The sequence below is a fragment of the Podarcis cretensis genome (genome assembly GCF_951804945.1).
Source record: "Podarcis cretensis genome assembly, chromosome: 2".
Lineage (NCBI taxonomy): Eukaryota > Metazoa > Chordata > Lepidosauria > Squamata > Lacertidae > Podarcis > Podarcis cretensis.
In genome coordinates, this window is record NC_137171.1 from 67777460 (window position 1) to 67800850 (window position 23391).

The following is a 23391-nucleotide window of genomic DNA, read 5'->3' on the forward strand; positions in this document are numbered from 1 at the left end:
GTGTGCATTCTCCACATATTAATGAAAATCAGTTTTTATGCAAAATTACTTTTATTTGTTAATTATTGTTATTAATAGTTCACCATAAATTGGTGTCATTAGGTGTCCAACGGTACCATATGATCTCATTGTCTTCAAGCAAAATCCAAGCTGCATAAACCATGATATACACATGTACACACCATGGAAGGACATAGCATTTGTACAGTGATCTTTGGATGAAGGGCGGTGGCCTCGATTCATAGAATTATAGAGTTGGAAGGAACTGCAAGAATCATCTAGTCCATCTCCCTGCAGTGCAGGAATCTTTCACCCAATGTGGGCTTGAACTCATAACCCTGAGATTAAGAGTCTCATGCTCTACTGACTGAGCCATCCCTCAGGGGGTGGTATAGAAATTTAATAAATGAAATAAAATAAAATAAGGTACTTTGAACCATGTACAATTTCAATCCTATGCATGCCTACTTTGAGTTAAGTCCCATGAGTTATGTGAGACTCACTTCACACAAGTGTGCATAGGACTGCAGCCTTTATGTGTTGTTGTTGTTGTTGTTGTTGTTGTCGTCGTTTAGTCGTTTAGTCGTTTAGTCGTTTAGTCGTTTAGTCGTGTCTGACTCTTCGTGACTCCATGGACCAGAGCACGCCAGGCACGTCTGTCTTCCACTGCCTCCCACAGTTTGGTCAGACTCATGTTTGTAGCTTCGAAGACACTATCCAACCATCTCGTCCTCTGCCGTCCCCTTCTCCTTGTGCCCTCCATCTTTCCCAACATCAGGGTCTTTTCCAGGGAGTTTTCTCTTCTCATGAGGTGGCCAAAGTATTGGAGCCTCAGCTTCACGATCTGTCCTTCCAGTGAGCACTCAGGGCTGATTTCCTTAAGAATGGATCGGTTTGATCTTCTTGCAGTCCATGGGACTCTCAAGGGTCTCCACCAGCACCATAATTCAAAAGCATCAATTCTTTGGCGATCAGCCTTCTTTATGGTCCAGCTCTCACTTCCATACATCACTACTGGGAAAACCAAATCTTTTACTATATGGACCTTTGTTGGCAAGGTGATGTCTCTACTTTTTAAGATGCTGTCTAGGTTTGTCATTGCTTTCCTCCCAAGAAGCAGGCGTCTCTTAATTTCATGGCTGCTGTCACCATCTGCAGTGATCATGGAGCCCAAGAAAGTAAAATCTCTCACTGCCTCCATTTCTTCTCCTTCTATTTGCCAGGAGGTGATGGGACCAGTGGCCATGATCTTCGTTTTTTTTTTTTTGATGTTGAGCTTTTTTTGATATTTTGCGCTCTCCTCTTTCACCCTCAATAAAAGGTTCTTTAATTCCTCCTTACTTTCTCCCATCAAGGTTGTGTCATCTGCATATCTGAGGTTGTTGATATTTCTTCCAGCAATCTTAATTCCGGCTAGGGATTCATCCAGCCCAGCCTTTCGCATGATGAATTCTGCATATAAGTTAAATAAGCAGGGAGACAAAATACAGCCTTGTTGTACTCCTTTCCCAATTTTGAACCAATCAGTTGTTCCATATCCAGTTCTAACTGTAGCTTCTTATCCCACATAGAGATTTCTCAGGAGACAGATGAGGTGATCAGGCACTCCCATTTCTTTAAGAACTTGCCATAGTTTGCTGTGGTCGACACAGTCAAAGGCTTTTGTATAGTCAATGAAGCAGAAGTAGATGTCTTTCTGGAACTCTCTAGCTTTCTCCATAATCCAGTGCATGTTTGCAATTTGGTCTCTGGTTCCTCTGCCTCTTCTAAATCCAGCTTGCACTTCTGGGAGTTCTCGGTCCACATACTGCTTGAGCCTTCCTTGTAGAATTTTAAGCATAACCTTGCTAGCGTGTGAAATGAGTGCAATTGTGCGGTAGTTGAAGCATTCTTTAGCACTGCCCTTCTTTGGGATTGGGATGTAGACTGATCTTCTCCAATCCTCTGGCCACTGCTGAGTTTTCCAAACTTGCTGGCATATTGAGTGTAGCACCTTAACAGCATCATCTTTTAAAATTTTAAATAGTTCAGCTGGCATACCATCACTTCCACTGGCCTTGTTATTTGCAGTGCTTTCTAAGGCCCATTTGACTTCACTCTCCAGGATGTCTGGCTCAAGGTCAGCAACCCCACTACCTGGGGTGTGCGAGACATCCATATCTTTCTGGTATAATTCCTCTTTGTATTCTTGCCACCTCTTCTTGATGTCTTCTGCTTCTGTTAGGTCCTTACCACTTTTGTCCTTTATTATGGTAATCTTTAAACAAAATGTTCCTTTCATATCTCCAATTTTCTTGAACAGATCTCTGGTTCTTCCCATTCTGTTGTTTTCCTCTATTTCTTTGCATTGCTCGTTTAAGAAGGCCTTCTTATCTCTCCTTGCTGTTTTTTGGAAATCTGCATTCAATTTCCTGTATCTTTCTCTATCTCGCTCGCATTTTGCTTGCCTTCTCTCCCCCGCTATTTGTAAGGCCTCATTGGACAGCCACTTTGCTTTCTTGCATTTCCTTTTCATTGGGATGGTTTTCGTTGCTGCCTCCTGTATAATGTTGCGAGCCTCCATCCATAGTTCTTCAGGCACTCTGTCCAGCAAATCTAAATCCTTAAACCTGTTCCTCACTTCCACTGTGTATTCATAAGGGATTTGATTTAGATTGTATCCTACCGGCCCAGTGGTTTTTCCTACTTTCTTCAGTTTAAGCTTGAATTTTGCTATAAGAAGCTGATGATCTGAGCCACAGTCAGCTCCAGGTCTTGTTTTTGCTGATTGTATTGAGCTTCTCCATCTTTGGCTGCAGAGAATATAATCTATCTGATTTCGATGCTGCCCATCTGGTGATGTCCATGTGTAGAGTCGTCTCTTGTCCTGTTGGAAAAGCGTGTTTGTGATGACCAGCTTGTTCTCTTGACAGAACTCTATTAGCCTTTGCCCTGCTTTATTTTGCTCTCCAAGGCCAAACTTGCCAGTTGTTCCTTTTATCTCTTGATTCCCTACTTTAGCATTCCAATCCCCTATAATGAGAAGAACATCCTTCTTTAGTGTCACTTCTATAAGGTGTTGTAAGTCTTCATAGAATTGGTCAATTTCAGTTTCTTCCACACCAGTAGTTGGTGCATAAACTTGGATTACTGTTATGTTAAAAGGTCTGCCTTGGATTCGTATCGAGATCATTCTATCATTTTTGAGATTGCATCCCAGTACTGCTTTCGCCACTCTTTTGTTGACTATGAGGGCCACTCCATTTCTTTTGCGGGTTTCTTGCCCACAGTAGTAGATATGATGGTCATCCGAACTGAATTCGCCCATTCCCGTCCATTTTAGTTCACTGATGCCCAGGATGTCAATATTTATTCTTGCCATTTCATTTTTGACCACATCCAACTTGCCCAGGTTCATGGTTCTTACATTCCAGGTTCCTATGCAATATTTTTCTTTACAGCATTGGACTTTCCTTTCGCTTCCAGCCATATCTGCAACTGAACGTCCTTTCGGCTTTAGCCCAGCCACTTCATTAGCTCTGGATCTACTTGTACTTGTCCTCCGCTCTTCCCCAGTAGCATGTTGGACGCCTTCCGACCTGAGGGGCTCATCTTCCAGCGTCATAACTTTTATATGCCTGTTGTCTTTGTCCATGGAGTTTTCTTGGCAGGGATACTGGAGTGGCTTGCCGGTTCCTCCTCCAGGTGGATCACGTTTGGTCAAAACTCTCCACTATGACCTGTTCATCTTGGGTGCCCTGCTCGGCATAGTTCATAGCTTCTCTGAGTTCTTCAAGCCCCTTTGCCATGGCAAGGCAGTGATCCATGAAGGGATGAAGCCTTTATGTATATTATATTAATTGCTTCTCTTTGTAGGGCCAGAAGAAAAATACTACATTTGTATTTTCCCAGAAGCCGAACACCAGTATATCAGTCTCTCTTCCCTCCTCCATTGACTGGTTCAACTCACTCCTCCAGTTTGCTCCTGGAAGTTTTCCTTCCTTTGGTTTTTCACCACTTCTTCCTTCTAATTTACTACACAAAGACTATAGGCGGGATTCACCTAATAAGCCCTAATTGTGTACAAGGACTTAGGCTTTCACAATGGGGCTTTATCCCCTTCTCCTCCTCTGAGTGCCCTGCCCAATTGGCTCTGGAGCAAGATAGGGGTTGGGAGAACCCCCAGAACAGCATATTGCAAATTCTACCCCATGCTGCCAATTTAGGTCATGCACATGAAATTTAGAATAGCGAAGTGCATATTATTAAGTTACTCCTAATCAATGAAAATGTATACTGTGTGTGTGTGTGTGTGTGTGTGTGTGTGTGTATCCTTTCATTACAGACTGCAATCTTGGTCGCAAATGGGTATAATCTATCCAATGTAGAGGATATGTAATAAGATCCAATTATTTCAATTTCATACTAAAGTATGAGCTTAAATCTTTCCCATTGAAATAAATGGGATTTAAAAATGCTTATTTGGGGAGATACTTTCTCACATTTCCCATTAGAGTCCAACAATTCATCAAAAATAAACCGATACTAGAACTGTAATTCATTCCTAGGTGGGGTTTTGTACAGTTGGATGGGACTCAAAGCATCTTCTTGTCCAAACCGCTTTAATTAACTATAATGTTTCGCCTTGCTTCTTTGTGTTGAGACAAATGATTCTGAATATCTCTACCTTTGAAACACTTTATATCAAGCTCTTCCATGCTCAACATGAGTAAGAATCTTCTTACTGCATCGAGTCACACTACTTCCCACACCCCATATATACCATATTTATGGACCTCAATTTATTTCTTATTAGATTCTTATTAGATTTCCCCCAAGGAACTCAAGGTGGCATACATGGTTCTCGTCCTCTCTGTATGATCCTCACAAGGTAGGTTAGCTTCATGGCTGAGTGGCCATTTGAACCCTGGTCTCCCAACAGTCCTAGTCCAGTGGTCTCACCACTACAAGGCAAAATGTGGTTGTGAAGACTACAGAAGTGAGGAGAATATTTTCTGGCCTCTGCCACTGGCAAGGGGACCATCTTGACCCAGATTCACAAGAAGCTACGTGCAATATGTTGGTCAAAATATGAAGCGCGCCTTTTCTCGGCCGCCTATTCCATTGCATTCTTCGGCGCCCTACGCATAGGGGAGGTAGTCTGCGAACGCGGGACGCCTCACTCTCAGAGAGGTATACTATTAAGCGATCTGTCCCTGTCCGAGTCCGAGCTAATTGTCCAGGTGTGGAGCTCGAAGACAGACCAGCTTGGCAAGGGGGCTCTGCTACGGTTATCGGCCGTGCAGGGTAATGGGCCCTGTCCCGTGAGAGATACGAGGCGTTTCCTCTATCTGAGACCTAATGGCCCCGGCCCATTTCTTATACATGCAGACGGATCACTCTTGGCCAGACACCAGTTCACGCGTGTACTGCGCATGGCGCTGGCAGCTTGCGGATTGCCTGCGGCTGAATTTGCAGCCCACTCTTTTCGGATCGGGGCCGCTACCACTGCAGTACACCTAGGGCTCTCCACGGAGAGGATCAAGGACCTGGGGAGGTGGAAATCTAATGCGTACAGAGCTTATGTCAGAAAGAATTTATGACTGACAGCGGTTATCCTGACCTTGGTTTTCCCATTTATTTTCCTTGCAGAATCCAAGAAGGTGCGAATCTGGTTGGTGGGCCACAGTACAGTGTACTGGGCCAAGAACCGTGCTATGAGTTCCGGAATCGGGCATAATTTGAACCTGCCTCCGAATGTTGAGCTGGTTTGGCTCGCACGGAGGGGGATGCGCTGGAGCGAATTCAAACCAGTGGTGATGGCGAGAGCCGCCGCCGATGGGCCACCCGACGCATTATTAATCCAGTTGGGGGAGAATGATTTGGCGTACCGCAAAGCTATCGATCTGAGATGGAACATTTTTGATGACTTGTCTGAGTTGATGGCGGTTTACCCGAATATTACCATCTTGTGGTCCTCATTGCTTGAGAGGAGGACTTGGAGGGATTGTCTGAGCCCGGCAGGAGTCAATAAAGCAAGAAAGGTCTTGGAGCGAGCTGTGGTGCGTAGAGTGGCGGACCTGGGCGGGTGCGTCATTAGACACCCTGGCATCCAGTTCAGCAATGAGGCCGTCTACAGACGGGATGGCGTGCATCTGTCAGATGCGGGAAACGACATATAGTTGGGGGACATCATAGCAGGGATTAGGGGTTGGTTACGGGCTTGAAGGTATTGGCGGCGAGCTTTGCTCGGGTGGCGGTTAGGCATTGGCATGGGGCTATTGTTATGCAAATGGAGGGGGGAAGGAAGCGCCATCACCTTCCCCCAAGGAGAAGGGGTAGTCCGGTAAAGGACTCCCAGGGGGGGCGTGGCCTTGTCCGAAGCCGAGAGAGGTAGGGCCGCCGGCACGCCCCCGAGCAGTGACACCCGTGGGATCCTAGTTGGCGTACTTCAACAGGACTCCCTCGGTTTGTGTTCAACCCTTCCCGGTCACCATGCCGGGTAGTCGATAGTAGCCAATGCCTAAGGCCAATACCTTCAATTCCGTAATCAATAAAGTTGTGGCCTATTTACGCCCATTAACCTTAAACAATGTGTCTGAGTCTTCATTTTACTTGGGGGGAGGAAACTTGCCACGCAAGGTAGGTTAGCTTCATGGCTGAGTGGGCATTTGAACCCTGGTCTCCCAACAGTCCTAGTCCAGTGGTCTCACAACTACAAGGCAAAATGTGGTTGTGAAGACTACAGAAGTGAGGAGAATATTTTCTGGCCTCTGCCACTGGCAAGGGGACCATGCACCATGGATAGGCTGTACCCCCTACTTCCCAGAAATAAAATTGTGGCAAGAGGGAGGTCAAGAAAGCCCCATCCGTCAGTCAGTGAAGGAAAAGCTGTGGGGAACTTCTCCTTGCCAGAATGAATGCTTAACTCAACTAGAAACTAATACATGTAATGAGAATTATCTATGTCTAACATGGAGCAACTCTGCCATGTTCGCTGTTAGTGATACTGCAACTAAAGCAGAATTTTGTGCTGGACAAATGAGCTGAGCTGGGAAGTTAGTACCACTGTCAGCTTCTACTGGTACAAGGAAGCGCTGGTTTTATGAGATCTGGCATCCCATAGGATGGGCAAAATGTACCAGCTGCTATCACTGCAGAGCATAGGAAAGGGCTTTTGATGTTCTGAGAGAGAGAACAAAAAGCATTATGATTACTGCTGCTGTTATTGTCAATGTTCCAATGTACGTTTTCTGCTCTTTTCTTCATCAACACCTCAGAGGTTGCCCAACAAAGACTGCATGTGAAAGTAATGCAAATCCAGCATACTTTAAAGATTGTTGTTCATCTTACTTTTAAATTATTATGTCACTGGGAGAAAAGTGCTTATCATATACTATGCTACTACAAATGATGAACTGCTGTTTTATTGTTACCATACCACAAATGTCATTTTGCACTTTCTCTTTCTTTGCCCCCCTCTCTCTTTGTATTAAACTTAACTGTTATTGAAGAGATCAAAGTTAATTATCACTAAGGAGATCACTTTACCTATCAACCCCCTTCTGCAACCCCTCTAATGCTAGCAGAAGCTGTATGCTAATCAGTTGTTTAATTTGCATAATTTACTGGTGGAATGATACATATTTTTATCCGCCTGAAAGTAGATCTGTTGGCAAAAGCTCTTCAGAGGTAAAAAGAGGGAAACTAAGGTTAAATTCAAGGGTTGATCAATGGAATAAAACACCAAATTGGAAAGATCTCTGATTTTTATTTTTATTTTGCATTCTCAAACTTAACAGACAGTGCCAGTTACATACCCTGAAATTCTACAGATGAATTCTTATTGGGTAGAGGATATTGAGGATGTTTGTTTAGTATGGCAGTGTCAATAAATATTTACCTGAGACATCACCCCCACTGTAATTCTGCCACATGAGAGCCAATCTACATGTTCAGAGAAGGCATTTAGTATAGTCACCTTGAATGTTGCAATTCAGAATGTCAGTGGGGAGATCATACTCCTGAATGCTCCCCTGCCTTGCAATCAAAAGTTCCCACCTGTGGTAAGCACATATCTTAGTGTGACAAATTATAGGATGCTTTTTAAATGTGCTGTATTTCATGCATTTGCCACCCTGGGATCCTTTGGGAGGAAGGGCAAGATGTACATAGAAGTAACAATAATAGCAGCAACAACAACAACAATAACGTTATTTCAGATATAAAGGTAAAGGTACCCCTGCCCTTACGGGCCAGTCTTGACAGACTCTAGGGTTGTGCGCTCATCTCACTCTAGAGGCCAGAAGCCAGCGCTGTCCGAAGACACTTCCGGGTCACGTGGCCAGCATGACGAAGCTGCTCTGGCGAACTGGCACCAGAGCAGCACACGGAACGCCATTTACCTTCCCGCTATAAAGCGGTAGCTATTTATCTACTTGCACTTAAGGGTGCTTTCGAACTGCTAGGTGGGCAGGAGCTGGGACCGAACGACGGGAGCTCACCCCGCCGCGGGGATTCGAACCGCCAACCATGCGATCGGCAAGTCTAGGCACTGAGGTTTTACCCACAGCGCCACCCGCGTCACACTATTTCAGATATGCTTGATTTCTAAAGCAGGGAGTTGCTAACATCCAATCGTGCAATACAGTCGTATCTTGGATCTCAAACGCCTTGGCTCCTGAACAAATTGGCTCCAGAACGATCGAACCCTGGAAGGGAATGTTCCAGTTTTCGAACGTTCTTTTGGAACCCAAAAGTCCGACACTGGTTCTGCGGCTTCCGGTTGGCTGCAGGAGCTTCCAAATGTTTTGGTATCTGAATGTTTTGGAAGTCGAACGGACTTCTGGAACGGATTCCGTTTGACTTCTGAGGTATGACTATAATGTTTGGACTTTGTACAGATCCAGTGGAATAGAGGGCCTTTTCACTGGCTATGCTCAGATGTTGTTATTTCCTGCCCAGGAAGAACTGTCTCTTCACCCCTTCCCTGATGGAATTCTGCTGCACTTTGAAGTCCTTCCTTTTTAGGATGGCCTTTGGGTTGTTAGCGATTGTAGTGACATTTGGCTGGCAGGCTTTACTGCTCTTCCTCTTATGGCCTTATTGTTCTGGCTTTTGCTGTTAGGGACATAGGAAGCTGCCTTATATTGAGGCAGACCATTGATCCATCTAGCTCAGTATTGTCTACACTGATCAGCAGTGAGTCGCCAGGATTCCTGGCAAGACTTTCTCCTGGCCCTACCTGAAGATGCTGGGATCTGAACCTGGGACCTTCTGCATACAAAGCAGATGCTCTATCATTGAGCTATGCTACTGTCTTTTTAAAGTACAGTTGTACCTTGGATCCTGAATGCCTTGGTACTTGAGAGAGTTTGGATTTGATATCCCGCTTTATCACTCCTCAAAGGAATCTCAAAGTGGCTAACATTCTCCTTTTCCTTCCTCCCCCACAACAAACACTCTGTGAGGTGAGTGAGGCTGAGAGACTTCAGAGAGGTGTGACTGGCCCAAGGTCACCCAGCAGCTGCATGTGGAGGAGCGGAGACGCGAACCCGGTTCCCCAGATTACAAGTTTATCGCTCTTAATCACTACACCACACTGGCTCTCTTGGGAGCCAAAACTTGGAAGTTTTGGCTCCGAAACACCGCAAACCCGGAAGTGAGTGTTCCGGTTTACAAACGTTCTTTGGAACTTGAACGTCTGACAGAGCTTCTGCGGCTTCTGATTGGCTGCAGGAGCCATGCTTTGGTTTCTGAATGTTTTGGAAGTCAAACAGACTTCCGGAATGGATTCCGTCCGACTTCCAAGGTATGACTATAATGATGTTTTAGTGTTTGATTCTAACTTGATTTTAGTATTTATTTTTGTCTATATATTCTGTATTTCAGTTTTTTTTGTAAGCTGCCATGAAAGGTGAGATATAAAAGTTTTAAATACTTAGAACCTAATTTTCCAAATCCATATATTATTCCGTAGTAATTGCCCTTCACATTCTTTTATAAGGACAAGATGTAATGTTCTTGTCTGGTTCACACCCAACTGAGACTTAAAACATTAAGAGGTTATTTCATCAATTTAAATGATATATCTCAGATGAAATTCCCATGTTTTCAATGGGGCTTACTCCCTGGTAAGTGTGTTTAGGAGTGGAGACTTATTTTCATGTAGCTCTGTCTAGGAAGTGACAAAAGAAAGAAAATTCAGGATACTTCAGTAGAAATGATAATGGAAAATGAAATGAAAATGTAAAGGACATGAGATTGTGGGGTGTCAGGGGAATGAGGGGGGTTGGGATCCTATACAACTGGAAGAACACCAGTGGTGGTGAAAATGAGGTTCTTAAATTGCCCCAGTGGTTTATGGAAGATGTACGTGTAATAGTATCAACTTTATACATGAATGTATCCTCAGGAAAGGGAGAAATAATGAACAAAATATGTAACTAATGAACATATGGGAAACAATATATAATATGAAAATGCAACGTAGTGATTAAACTTCACACAGAAGAACAACGTGCAAGATTAAAAACAACTAGAGCTTTACTATTGCTAACTCCCACATTGGCCTGCCTAAAACTTCCCCAGCCCTCTAGTTAACATTCACTACATTGCTGTCCCAGCTACATGGCCTTTTAGTTTAAGAAGAGAACATGGGTACAAATCCAGAGTGAAATTCCAAGAATCAACCTTAGAGGAATTTTACTAGTGATCATAGAATCATAGAATCATAGAGTTGGAAGAGACCACAAGGGCCATCGAGTCCAACCCCCTGCCAAGCAGGAAACACCATCAGAGCACTCCTGACATATGGTTGTCAAGCCTCTGCTTAAAGACCTCCAAAGAAGGAGACTCCACCACACTCCTTGGCAGCAAATTCCACTGTCGAACAGCTCTTACTGTCAGGAAGTTCTTCCTAATGTTTAGGTGGAATCTTCTTTCTTGTAGTTTGGAACCATTGCCCCGTGTCCACTTCTCTGGAGCAGCAGAAAACAACCTTTCTCCCTCCTCTATGTGACATCCTTTTATATATTTGAACATGGCTATCATATCACCCCTTAACCTCCTCTTCTCCAGGCTAAACATGCCCAGCTCCCTTAGCCATTCCTCATAAGGCATCGTTTCCAGGCCTTTGACCATTTTGGTTGCCCTCCTCTGGACACGTTCCAGTTTGTCAGTGTCCTTCTTGAACTGTGGTGCCCAGAACTGGACACAGTACTCCAGGTGAGGTCTGACCAGAGCAGAATACAGTGGCACTATTACTTCCCTTGATCTAGATGCAATACTCCTATTGATGCAGCCCAGAATTGCATTGGCTTTTTTAGCTGCCGCGTCACACTGTTGGCTCATGTCAAGTTTGTGGTCAACCAAGACTCCTAGATCCTTTTCACATGTACTGCTCTCAAGCCAGGTGTCACCCATCTTGTATTTGTGCCTCTCATTTTTTTTGCCTAAGTGCAGTACTTTACATTTCTCCCTGTTAAAATTCATCTTGTTTGTTTTGGCCCAGTTCTCTAATCTGTCAAGGTCGTTTTGAAGTGTGATCCTGTCCTCTGGGGTGTTAGCCACCCCTCCCAGTTTGGTGTCATCTGCAAATTTGATCAGGATGCCCTTGAGTCCATCATCCAAGTCGTTGACAAAGATGTTGAATAAGACCGGGCCCAAGACAGAACCCTGTGGCACCCCACTAGTCACTCTTCTCCAGGATGAAGAGGAACCATTGATGAGCACCCTTTGGTGCTCATCAGTCTGGTGTCTAGGATATGGGATCCAGGGAAATTAGTTCAGGTATTTTTAAAAATATATAAAAAATATTGAAGTCCAAACTTCACCTAAGAATGCTTACCGACATTCCTGACATGTCCTGGTTCTCAGGTGTAAAAATGGCGTTGGGGGAATTTTGCCAAATTGTCAAAATGTCAGGGAAAACCTGGAGATATGGCAACGCATTGGAAAACGTAGCAGAAACAGCTCCAAAAGCTTAAACAATTTGGGCTTGTTCCCCAAACAGCTCAACAATTTTGTCGGTGTCAGGAATATTATGTTTTGAAATATGGCAACTCCCTGCTTAAGTCTAATCAATGCATGAAGGGGTTAATGCAGGAAGCTGTAACTAAGCTAGGCTTAGTTACATCACATCCCCTCACCTGGGAGGAACTAGGGAATCAAGTTTATTGTTCCATCCCCCAGCCTATCAGAGAAGCTCAGCATGTGAAGAGGTTTGAGCTGGTTGCTCCACCACCTGGCTCTCATCACCCATTCTTGAGTCTGTAACTAGCCAAATTTTGCTGCCTGTGCGACTTTCTGAAGCACACCAATTTCACCTTTAGAGAGTTTGTAAGTAAACCATTTTTAATTTGCCAAACATGGTCATTTTCCTATGCTGGGGGAAGAGAGAAACTCTTTTAAAAAGCAAAAAAGCTTTTTAAGGGGGCATTTTGGACCTCACTTGAAAGGGCATATTTTAAAAGTCTAACAGCCTATGTTTCCACACTTTGCTGTTTCTTCTCCTTGATCTCTCAGTGGGTGTTGATACCATCAACCACAATATTTTCCTGTACCAGTTCTGTGGGTTGGGAATTGGAGGCATATTCACTCTGCAGTTTCACTCTGCAGTTTTAGTTTAAGAGACTATCATTGTGTGTGTGTGGGGGGGGGGGGCTTCTGCTCAGACCCATGGTAGTTGTGCTGTAGGGTTCCACAAGGTTCCATCTTGTCCCTCATACTCTTTTAACAGATGAAACTGCTGGGAGATGTCATCAGGAAGTTTGGGGTGAGGGGTCACCAATACTCAGCTCTGTTGCTTCCTGCCATTGGAGTCCAGTGAGGCTGTGTGGCTGCAGAGGGCCGATTGCCAATTCATCCTCCCTCAGAGGCAGGTCAAATGGCAAGGTAGCTCTAGGTACAGTGGAGTGATTTGCTGAGCATAAACTCAACAAAGTGTGAACATAATAAAGGTCCACCTACTCCAGCATTCTAGATTGTTTCCAATAGCCAGGTGGTTCTAGACTGCTCTTGAGTTATCTGTTCTCTTACCCCGAACTCTTGCTCCACATGTCTTATTCCATAGCTCATAGCTGTTGATAGACCCATGAAATTGTCTAATCCTTGCAATAAATCATCAAATCTAGCAGTCACATTAGCGTGAAGAGTTGATCAGTAGTAGGCATGGAAGGAAAAAGGATCCTGCTGCATAAATAGACAAAAGGTGGTAATGCTGGTGAATATCAATATGCTACATGGCTAACTGAAAACTGGATGATGAGAGGCTATGAAAACCCAGAAGCCCAATGGGACTGTGCCAGTTAAGGTGTGTAAGTTGTGCTGCTGGACAGAGGAGAGAAAGGGAACCTTGTCCCGTGCTTCTGTCAGTTCTTGCATCATCATCTACTGGGTTCAGGTGGAATGTAGAAATGGGAGCCATCGTGATCAACTCTATAGTTTTGCTCTGCTTAATCCTTTCTGCATGGTCCTTAAAGCAATGCTAATAGCATTGCCTCTCTCAGGCAGGTCAAGGGCTTTTGAAAAAATCACAGCTACATGTTGCATGGATAATAAATATGATAAATAGTTCCCAGGCTGTGTGATTACATAATGATAGCCACATTCATTCACCTGTCTATCAAAAGAACTGCATTTAAAGTTTGAGCTCACCTCCCATGGGTCCTGAGAACTGCAGTTGGAGTGTTGGTTTATACTTTTCTCACATTTTTCTCAACAGTGGGCTAAGTGCAGGGAGGTTAAACATGAGTCCCTTTTGCTTAGTAATCCATTAGCTAATGGGTATGTAAGACCATCACTAAGTTCTGTTTATTCTTTAACACCATTAAGGAACACCTGCTGTGCAGAATAACTCACCTGCCAAATAAGAGTGATAGTTGAAATAAAATATATATTAAGAGCTGTTAGAAGGTTGCTCTGTATTGTTTAACACTCAGAGGGCATGACTGGGATCGAAAGAGGAGCAAAATGCTACACATTGACACATGGGAGCCTGAGCACATTCCTAGAAATATTATTGCTGGATGACTCTAGTTGTCTGTAGATTCTAGCATCAGAGATCTTAACGTGTAAATCTGTGGCTGTGCTTATTCTACAGGCAACAGCTTTCTGAACCGCTTTCTAAAGCTCAGTCTCCTTAATTCCAAAGACCTGAAGTGGAGGCTTGTTGTGGAATATTTGAGATTATTCTGAAAAAATGCTTTGTGTGACCTGGTTTACCTCTCAGGTTGCCAAGAGATGTTTGTGAATGTCCTGTCTTTCATCGTTCACCATCTTTTCAATGGTCTGCCTGCTTGCATGCCTGTGCTTCCACAAAAACTTATGACACCCTACAATGGGCTTTCCTGTAAGTCAAGGGTGGGGAGCTGGAGCTGCCCAGTGGAACTGATCATACTCAAGGGGTCAGCCAAGTTGGACATGTGGGTGGGACCACTCACCTGACATCACACTGAAAGCAAACCATGCTGGCGAAGGACCAGCACCTTGCAAGCCACAGGTTGTTGTGCTTTCATAGTGTCATGCATGGGGTTTTGCAGGTGCCACCAATCTGCTGATGGGTGGTGACTGCAACCCCTACTTCCAGCCCATCCACGTCTTTGCTTGTGTCACACCCAACATTGTACATTAGGGCCGCAGGCAATAGGTTCTGCACAGCTGCTGTAAGTGCAAAGGGTGTGTGCGCTGCCTGCTACTCTTATTTGTTCCTTGATTTGTTTTAAGTGAAGCCGTTTTTGTTGTAAAAGAAATCAGTGCCTAAAATGTTTTTAAGATAACGTTTTTAAAGACTTCAACAGAAGACATTACATTGTTGTGGATAAACTAGCAGATTTCCAGGCCATTGTGCTGTCTGGGGGTCTAGGAGCAGATTTAGCTAAAAATGTTGCTGAGCAAGGGGTATGAACTATTATTCTTTCCTTAACTAGCATGAGCACTGCCATCCAGGGGAAAGTGAGGAGCCATTGTTGTGAATAGGCTATTACCTTATGGAGCTCTGCTTCTACTTTCTTTCTTTCTTTGATCTGGAATGGCATCATACTCTAACATTACAAAGCAGTCTATTCAGGATAAATATGCTAGCAGGATTTCATTCCTACAGGAAGTTCCCACTGCCATTTGAGAGGCTTCAAGTGGTACCATTAAGCTGTTGCCTGATTCATGGGTTACCTTTGCTCTGATAAGGTGCAGGCTGCGGGAGGGGGGAACTCAAGAGGTCCAGCCTATCCCCACCATTGCTCCCTCCCCCCTCTCCCCTCTCTCTGTATGTCTCCAGTGCAGCGTTGGAGCCACTCTAAGGGAGCAGCTTGGTGTCAATAACCACACTGGAAAGCTAACATGAATTTTACCTTAGACGCCTTTGATTTTTTTTTTTAAAAAAAGCATGTCAGTTTTCCTCACTCTTCATCTTTCCAATTATCTGTATCTGTAACAAATGAACTATGGTAAAATATTTCATGCAGGTCACTGCAAATCCTGAGGGTGTTGCTATGGCAGGAGGGCTTTCCATAACATGGCAAGCTGAAAGCAGCGCTAATCTTAGCCATTTTGGAGACCTTAATATTTATTTTATGTTATTTCTAAAACGTATAGGCTGCCCTTTGTCATATCAAAGTGATTTAGGCCTAAGACTACCTAAGACTTCTAACTCACTCCAAATGCCTGAGACAGTGGCATAGCATGGGTTGCCAGCACCCAGGGCAGGCAAGCTGGAGCACGGGCCCCTGAGCCAAGCGGGGCAGTGCTGTGCCACCTGCCTGCCTGCATGGGGGGGGGGCAGGGAATGGCCAGCTGACATGGACTTTGGCGGGTGAATCCCACCAGTGCCCACAGAGAGCAGCACCAGGCCAGGCCACGCTGGGGTTGCCCCTTGCCTCCCTTCCTCTGTCCACACTCACTCACCGTGGGCCTGAGCTGCTCTGCCACCTTCGCTAGGATGGGGTGGGGATCCCTATAGAAGCTGGTGGACTGCATAGGGGTTTCTGGTTGTGCCCCCTCAGAATTTTGCGCCCGGAGCCATGGATCCCTGCCCCCCATGCTATGCAACTGGCCTGAGAGAATGAGGCTGTTTTTAATTGATGGTGGGATCTCATCAGAATCTCCACTGTCTGCACCTCCAGGAGGAAGGTATCCCTCACTTGGGAGGGCCACACCAGAGAAGGCCCTCTGGTGTTATCACCACACAGTGAACCAAGGCCAGTGGTGGGAAAATGAGAAGCACTCTGACAAGCCAGCTGTGTAGTCTGGGATAGATGGAATGGGAGATGGCGTGGTGACAAATAGTTTGTCCTCATGGTGTATTTATTCCATCTAAAGTCCACCTTTCTTCCAGGAAGTTCAAGGCAGTATCAGTTTAATGTTTTCAATGTTTTTTATTGTTTACATTTTTTTGAAATAGTATTGTTCTGTTTTGTTGTTTAACACTGGGTGGGGTAGAAATATTAATTTTGTTATTGTTTGGTGTGTCCCCCATTTTATCCTGAAAGCAACCCAGTGAGATAGGTCAAGCTTGAGAGTATGTGGTGAGCCCAAGGTCACCCAGTAAGCCTCATGGCTGGGTAGAGCTTTGAACCTGGGTCTTTGTTTTGGTCTGCCACTTTTACCACTGCACCACAATGGCTCAGTTAACTATTAACTCTTGCACACCCCTTGCACTCAGTAGGTCCACCATCCCTGACAATTGACCATGCTGAGTGAGGCTGATGGGAGTTGGAGTCCGACAACAATGGGGAGGGGCACAGGTTCCCTACTCCTGCTGTAGACTCTGAGATAAGTCTAAAGTTGGACATTCTCTCTCTCTCTTTCTTTGTTTGTATTTTGTGTGTGTGTGTGTTTGTAGGGCTTTTTTTACAGCCGGAACTCACCAGAACTCAGTTCTGGCCCCTCTCAGGTGGGTGACATTGCCATTATAATAGAACAAGGGAGGCATTTATGGTGAGTTCTAGAAAAATAGCACTGTGTGTTTGTGTGTGCACACACGTGTGTACACACACACAACTAAAATCACAGATATGACATCGTTTGATAAATATAGTCTCTGACATGCTGGTATGGGAGAGGTCACTGACAGTCATTAAGTTGTAACCTGCTGACAAGAATTTGAAATTCTCTTCCAGAAGTTTGCCAGTAGTCACACTAGTGATGTAATCAGAACACCTTGAACTTGTGGCCGTATAAGCAAGAGGCATATGGGGGTAATAATACATGACAGGAAGAAATCAGAAAGATTTTGTATTCTATATTAAACATGACTATGAAGGGCAATAGAAGTAATTAACCTGGGACTTTCTGCATGCAAAGTAGGCAGTAGTGCTCATCTACTAATCTACAGCCCTCCCCATATGGTGAATGGCTGTTCGTGCTTCAGATTTTATTACATGTTTTGTGTATTTAGGCAGAATTGTAGACCAGCTCTAGCCTCTCTCATGAATTTACTATCCCAGGTGCTGGAGTGAACATGCTCAAGCTAATATTAACCAAGCCATTCAGATTTTGAATAAATTAAAACTTGTTCTATCTCTTCTATGAAATGGATGCTCATCACCTGTTCCACATTCATCAGTGACAGATTTAGACTGTGGGCTGCTTCACATAATCACCTTTTGGAACTAAACTTATAACAGCTACAGTCCCAAATGTAAAACAAACATTTGGAATACAAGTGGTTCAAAAACTCTTGCTGGTGATGCTTTTGATGGATCACTCATATTCACCACCTCAATATTGGCAATACTAAATTGTTCAACTGCCCTTCACATTCTGAAGGTCCTGGGAGCCACTTAGCATAGGTTCTTGGCAAGCCAATAGTACGTCTGTTTGTGTCGCTCTCTGTGTGTCAGTGTTAGAAACTGAGATATGAAAGCTAGGAGCTAAATGGCACCTTAAACCTAGGTTATGGGCTGTTATGTACTAAGTTGAATAGGATCCAAAAGGCAGCAGTCTGACTGGTCCTAGAACAATAGGATTCAGAATGCAGCAGTTTGATTGGTTCACAGGAGCCACTCAATCCAGCTCCAGGTGGAAGTGAATCCGCAACCAGATTGGCCTACAGGTGAATCCTGGAATTAGCCAATCACGTGGGGCCCATTGTGTAAATAATGTATATAAAGCAGACATTCTGGGGGAACTTGCATTCCTCCTCATCACTATGAGCTGAATAAAGAGCATGAAATCCACTCTTGACTCCCGAGTATATTTCATGGGCACAACAATGGAATGTCTAGGTGCGCTTTTTAAATAACAATACAGATGAACTGCAGATAAAATATTATGTTCATTTTTCATATAGTCTAGTCCTTCCCCTGCCCACTCCCCTAATATTCTTAAGAGGGTCTCTTCTCTAGTCTTCAGAGAATAGCTGGAAGTGGAGAGGTAGAAAAGGTCCTCCTTTCCTTCCACTCTGCAGTTTTAATCTGAAATCTTAGGTGCAGTACTGCGCCCACAGCTCAGAAACTGCTTGTGCTAATGAAATTCCCTGTCGCAAATGTACCTAGAACAATGGGAGTTTCGAACACTGCTCTCTGTGTGTTTGTATTTACATACTAATATTCTTCATACCTGATAAGTCCTCTAAATCCATTACCTTACTTTGGTGTAGCTTCCAAAATGATAGTGATGGGACCATCAGATTTTAGTAGCAGAGGGAGCAGTAATTTGAAAACTAGCATTCCAGGGCACTGTGGGTACAGTACAGCTAAAGCTGTGTATGCAGTCCTTGCACACTTGCCTGGAAGCAAGGTCCATTGAATACAGTGGAGTTTACTTTTGATTAAGCATGAGTTGGGACCATGCTGAGTATCTCATTGTTTTTAATGTGGGTGTTAGACACATATACTTACTTATCTCCAATTTAAATATAGAGAACTTTTCCACGTTGGGTGAATCACGGCGTAGTACTATATTGTTTGATAAATAATAATGTCATGAAATTACCGCCTCATTAGATGATCACATATCTCTGTACTGTGATTCATGGCCTTCTGAAGCATTTTGGGTTGCTCAATACTCTTCTATTTTGAAGAACGGTAACCCTGTGGCCCTCCAGATGTTGTTGGGACTACAACTACCATCATCCCCCAACCACTGTACTGGCAGGGACTGATGGGAGATGGGAGTCTGGCAAATATCTGGACAACCTTAGGTTAGCCATTTATTGTATGTGAAGTAGCTTTATACCGAGTCAGACTACTTGACCATGCACTGCGGCCTACTCTTGACTACAGCTCTCTTTGGCCTCTGGGTCTTTTCCATTGCCACTCTAGGAAACCCTTTTATATTCTCACAGGCAACCTTAAAATGGGGTTAGACAAATTGATGGATGATAAGGCCTTTTCATTGCCCTATCAATGGTGTAGATGGATGTATACAACCCCCTCAAGATCAGCGGTAATGTGTTCCTGAATGCCGCTTAAGGGAAACAACAGCAGAACAAGACTGTTGTACTCACTGCTATTTTTCTAGAAAAAGAAGTGCTGGAACTCACCATGAATGTCTCCCTTGTTATCTTATAATGTCAATGATGCCCACCTGAGAGGTGCCAGAATTGAGGTCCAGTGAGTTACAGCTGAAATAAAGCCCTGGCTATACCCATGTCTGTGTGCTTCCAATGGACATCTGGTTAGCCACTGCTGTTAGCCACTGCTGGATACAAGATACTAGACTTTGGTCTGATCCATCCAGCAACGCTGTTCTTACGTTCTTTCAGTGAGATCCCGGGACTGAACCTGTGACTGCCTGTTTACAAAGTATGTGACAAACCACTGAACTATGCTCCCTCCATGTACATGAAGCATTTCCCAACACTGAAGACATTGGGCTAGCCACAAGTGGACCATTTATGCCCCATAGCTCCTGAGATGCATAACAGAGCCCCAAGATCATGGTGGTTCTCTTCAGAGCTGTAAGTACAGAATGTATTTTTTCCCCTACAGCGGATTTATCATAAGCAGCCCACGATGCATTCTTTCCCCTATTTTTGCTGCTTCATATTTTACAACAGAATGCAGAAGGGGTGTCCATTCCATTGCCACTGTCTGACATTCAGCACTTTTCGTTGTCTGTCGACTTCGCAGAGCCAAATGAATAAATACACAGCCAGGAGCTGCACTCACAGACAGGAAGTAACTTTAATTAAATATTGTGAAAGTTGAAAAGTTTTTACAGCTTGAATTTCTGCAAAAAAATTATAACAATCTCTACAGTAGTTAGTTTTCTCTAACAATAGAACTGTACAGTGTGTGTGTCTATTCCAAAAGGTTTAGTTAAGAAGGTGAACGATTAGTAGATTCAGAGATGACTTTATTTTAGATGCAGCCTGGTACACTGGAGAGGAAATGGGCATCCTCCACACAACTCAGCCAATCAGAGGCTTCACTTTGTAAAGACTGAAACATGGTCATTTCCACTTAAAGCCATATTCTGTTAAGAGCGGCATCTTTAAGAATCATGTAAAAGTCATAGGATCTATTTGGGGCAGGGAGATTTTTAAATATAAATTTCCTTTTATCAGCGCGCTATAAATACTTGGAGAAACAAATTCTACCTATTGTTCAAAGGATCTTTGGACGTTGAAGGAAAGGGGTTATACATGTATATGACTTTGTATGAGTGTCTAAACTGGTGCAACTCTGTCTGAATGGGTTCAGTGGAGGGCATCACTGGACAAAATATGGCTTTAAATTTGATTACATTGCAGTGCCGTTGCTTACTATGTGAATTAGAATAAATGTTTGAACGATAGAGAAGCAATACATTGATATTCCTTATATTTTCCAGTTTCTTTATATGTGAGTGTGTTCTTATTGTTCTAGGGGCAAAAACCTTATGGATTTTTTCTTTCTTTCTTTCTCTCCTCCCCCCAACCCCACTCCCCTTCCCAAAAGATCACACAGTGATATCTGAGTGAAATCAATTGCAAAATTCAAACAGGAAGCATGCACAGTTGCAGCATTGTTGCTTGGCTAGAAAAAAGTCACATTGTCTTAAGGTAACAAAACAGTTCTTTTGTGCTTTTCAAATTCCTTTTTTTTCTCCTTAGAATGTTAGTGATGATTGACAGTTCTGGTGCGCAGTACAATGTACAAGTGAAATGAATATGATTTGCATTGTTAAGGCATCCAATCTGCTGGTTTATATTCATGTGAAAGACAGAGAAATATACAAGCAGACAAGAAAGAAAGTATTTTCATTGATTTCTATGAAGTTTCTCCCCATATTTAATGCACAAAAAATGCGTCACTCCAAAGGGGAGAGATTCCATGCATATTAATAGAGTAAAACAGCATTAGATTTTTTTTTATAAGCCTCAAAAGCAAAGGATACTTTTTTAAACCTACATAACTAAATGCTACAAGAATAATATGCTACCTTTTGCCATATATTGGGGAAAAAAACCTTCTTAACTTACAAATAATACAAAAATAGACAATGGCTTTTGAGTGAAAATTAAACCAAAATGGAAGCATGGTTTAAAACAATTACTAAAAAACCCTATAAATGAATTGTATTAAAATCACATTTAAACAGCTAATACACCTGTGAATGACCAAACAAATTAGCACTTTTCACATAGCAAACATACACAATAAAATAAACTGGGATGCTGCAGGGAAAAAGCAATGTACAAATTCCAAAGATAAATACATTATTTATATGGATATTTTACAAAATTCTTCTTTTTAAAAAAGCTTTTTTTCTTTAATTCATTTTGCAAGCATGTGCAATCTTAAAGGTAGTGAGCTCATTTTGCAAAATATGCAGTAATTCTCGTGTGTGACTGTGTATGTGATTGAAAAAACTGTCTTAAGACATTAAATTGTATAAATAGAACAATAACTTTGGCCAAAAAAAAAAATCACCCCAAAAGATCTACAGTATTTATAACTACATACAAAACGCAATGGCAAAGGGGGGAAACAATCAGGTAAATGCATCCTTAGAGGTTTTCTGCACCGTCAACTAAGTATGCTCCCTACATAATGAGAGCTAAATTCATGTGAGGGTTTACTTTGCAAACCTTCACATAACACTCTGTCTCCTCTGCCCTTTTTTCATATTTTAATTTTCTATGTATAAAAAAAATGCCACTACCTGTTGCTTAAGAGAGTATGTCGCAAACCAAAAGGGTTGACTGATATAAAAGCAATTGCAGCTTGATACGGACATGTCGTTTTGTGTGCATGTGTGCTTCTGGGCCATCTCTGGGACGGCAGGATGAAGTTGTCTTCTGCCCCTGGCCCCAACAAACAAAACCAAAAACCCCATGTAAGTAAGCTAGGAAATATATTTCCGTTGAGAATATGCAGAAATGCAATGAAGTGGCTCACGTTTGTGCCTTTGTCCTGCCACACCAGATCCCAAAGAGATTTGTATGTGTAGACAGGGTTAAACTGTACTTAAGGAGGCCACTCATTTGGAAAAGTTTGATATAAGCTAAAGACAGAGAGAGAAAGAGAGAGAGCCATGCTAATCTAATTCTGCAGTTTTTAGCATTATATCCAGAGGCACTGGGTTTTCCAAGGTAAAAGGTGGGATATGCATGTCCTTAGCTACACTTTTGCTAATTTTTCTGTCTTGCATTATTTACACAGTCACCTAAGTACAATATTCTAAGAAAGATGCCCCCCTCCCCCCGAAAAAAAATTTCTCACTGCCTCTAAAATGGAATCCTAATGTGGTAAGTGTGTGTGCATTTATGTGTGCATATGCACGTGTGTGTATACATACCCCACAGAACTACACACACACCTCCCAAGAATGCAGAACATCAGATGAGTGAACTGTCGCTGGAGGAGTAACACAAATAAGCCAACCCTTAACTGGCACTGCCATTACTCTTCTAAGGAAAGAAAAACAACCACCACCCCTATTCTGGCACTTCTACTTCTGTTCCACACAAACTTGTTTTGTTTTTTTTAAAAAAGTGTTGCCACTTTATTTCCCTTCATTACACCTTTTAAAAAAGAGTCCCTAGTGATGGCACCCCTTCTCCCATTATGATTTGTAAAAGACAAATAGTGACTGAGTTAATCGAAAACCAAGAAGACACAAGTGGATTTTTCTTCATGACACAAAATAAATCTCTCCCCCAAGAACCTAGGATAGACAGCACAAAGTAATACCTTCCACTTTCAGGCTCCAGGTAAATTTCAGTATTATTTTGCAAGGATGGGTTTCCCCCCCACCATTTTATTTTGTTAAAAACATTGCAATTATTGTGAGATTCTTCCTTTTTTTCCTTAATAAGGAAGAAAGAGAGGGAGAGAGAAAGGCCTGAGTTAAAAGTTCCGCTCTGGGACTTGTGTCAGACTTTGTTCTGAAGCAGAATCCAAGTTCTTCATTAGTAAAATTCTTCAAGGCAATCCTTTCACATGGGGGGAACTATCATGCCAGATATAGCTGTTAAATGGAGGAGAA

General features: G+C 43.1%; 1 protein-coding gene and 1 long non-coding RNA gene across 10 annotated transcripts in view; one reads left to right on the top strand and one right to left on the bottom strand.

The window, feature by feature from the left end:
* Positions 1 to 11955: 11955 nt before the first annotated feature.
* LOC307211612 lies at positions 11956 to 22882 on the top strand. 2 transcript variants are annotated; one of them, XR_013836533.1, is made up of 4 exons: positions 11956 to 12318; positions 13183 to 13291; positions 19682 to 19876; positions 20859 to 22882. It is a non-coding gene; the product is annotated as an uncharacterized lncRNA (long non-coding RNA). The 2 variants fall into 2 exon arrangements; XR_013836534.1 differs by lacking the exon at positions 13183 to 13291.
* Positions 20083 to 23391, bottom strand: part of EBF1 (EBF transcription factor 1) — a 386228-nt gene continuing 382919 nt past the window's right edge. For all 8 annotated transcript variants that reach the window (XM_079968255.1, XM_079968251.1, XM_079968254.1 and 5 more), the window contains one exon: positions 20083 to 23373. In XM_079968255.1, coding sequence (XP_079824381.1) covers positions 23342 to 23373 — 32 coding nt within the window. In that variant the 3' untranslated portion in view covers positions 20083 to 23341. The remainder of the gene's footprint in view (positions 23374 to 23391) is intronic.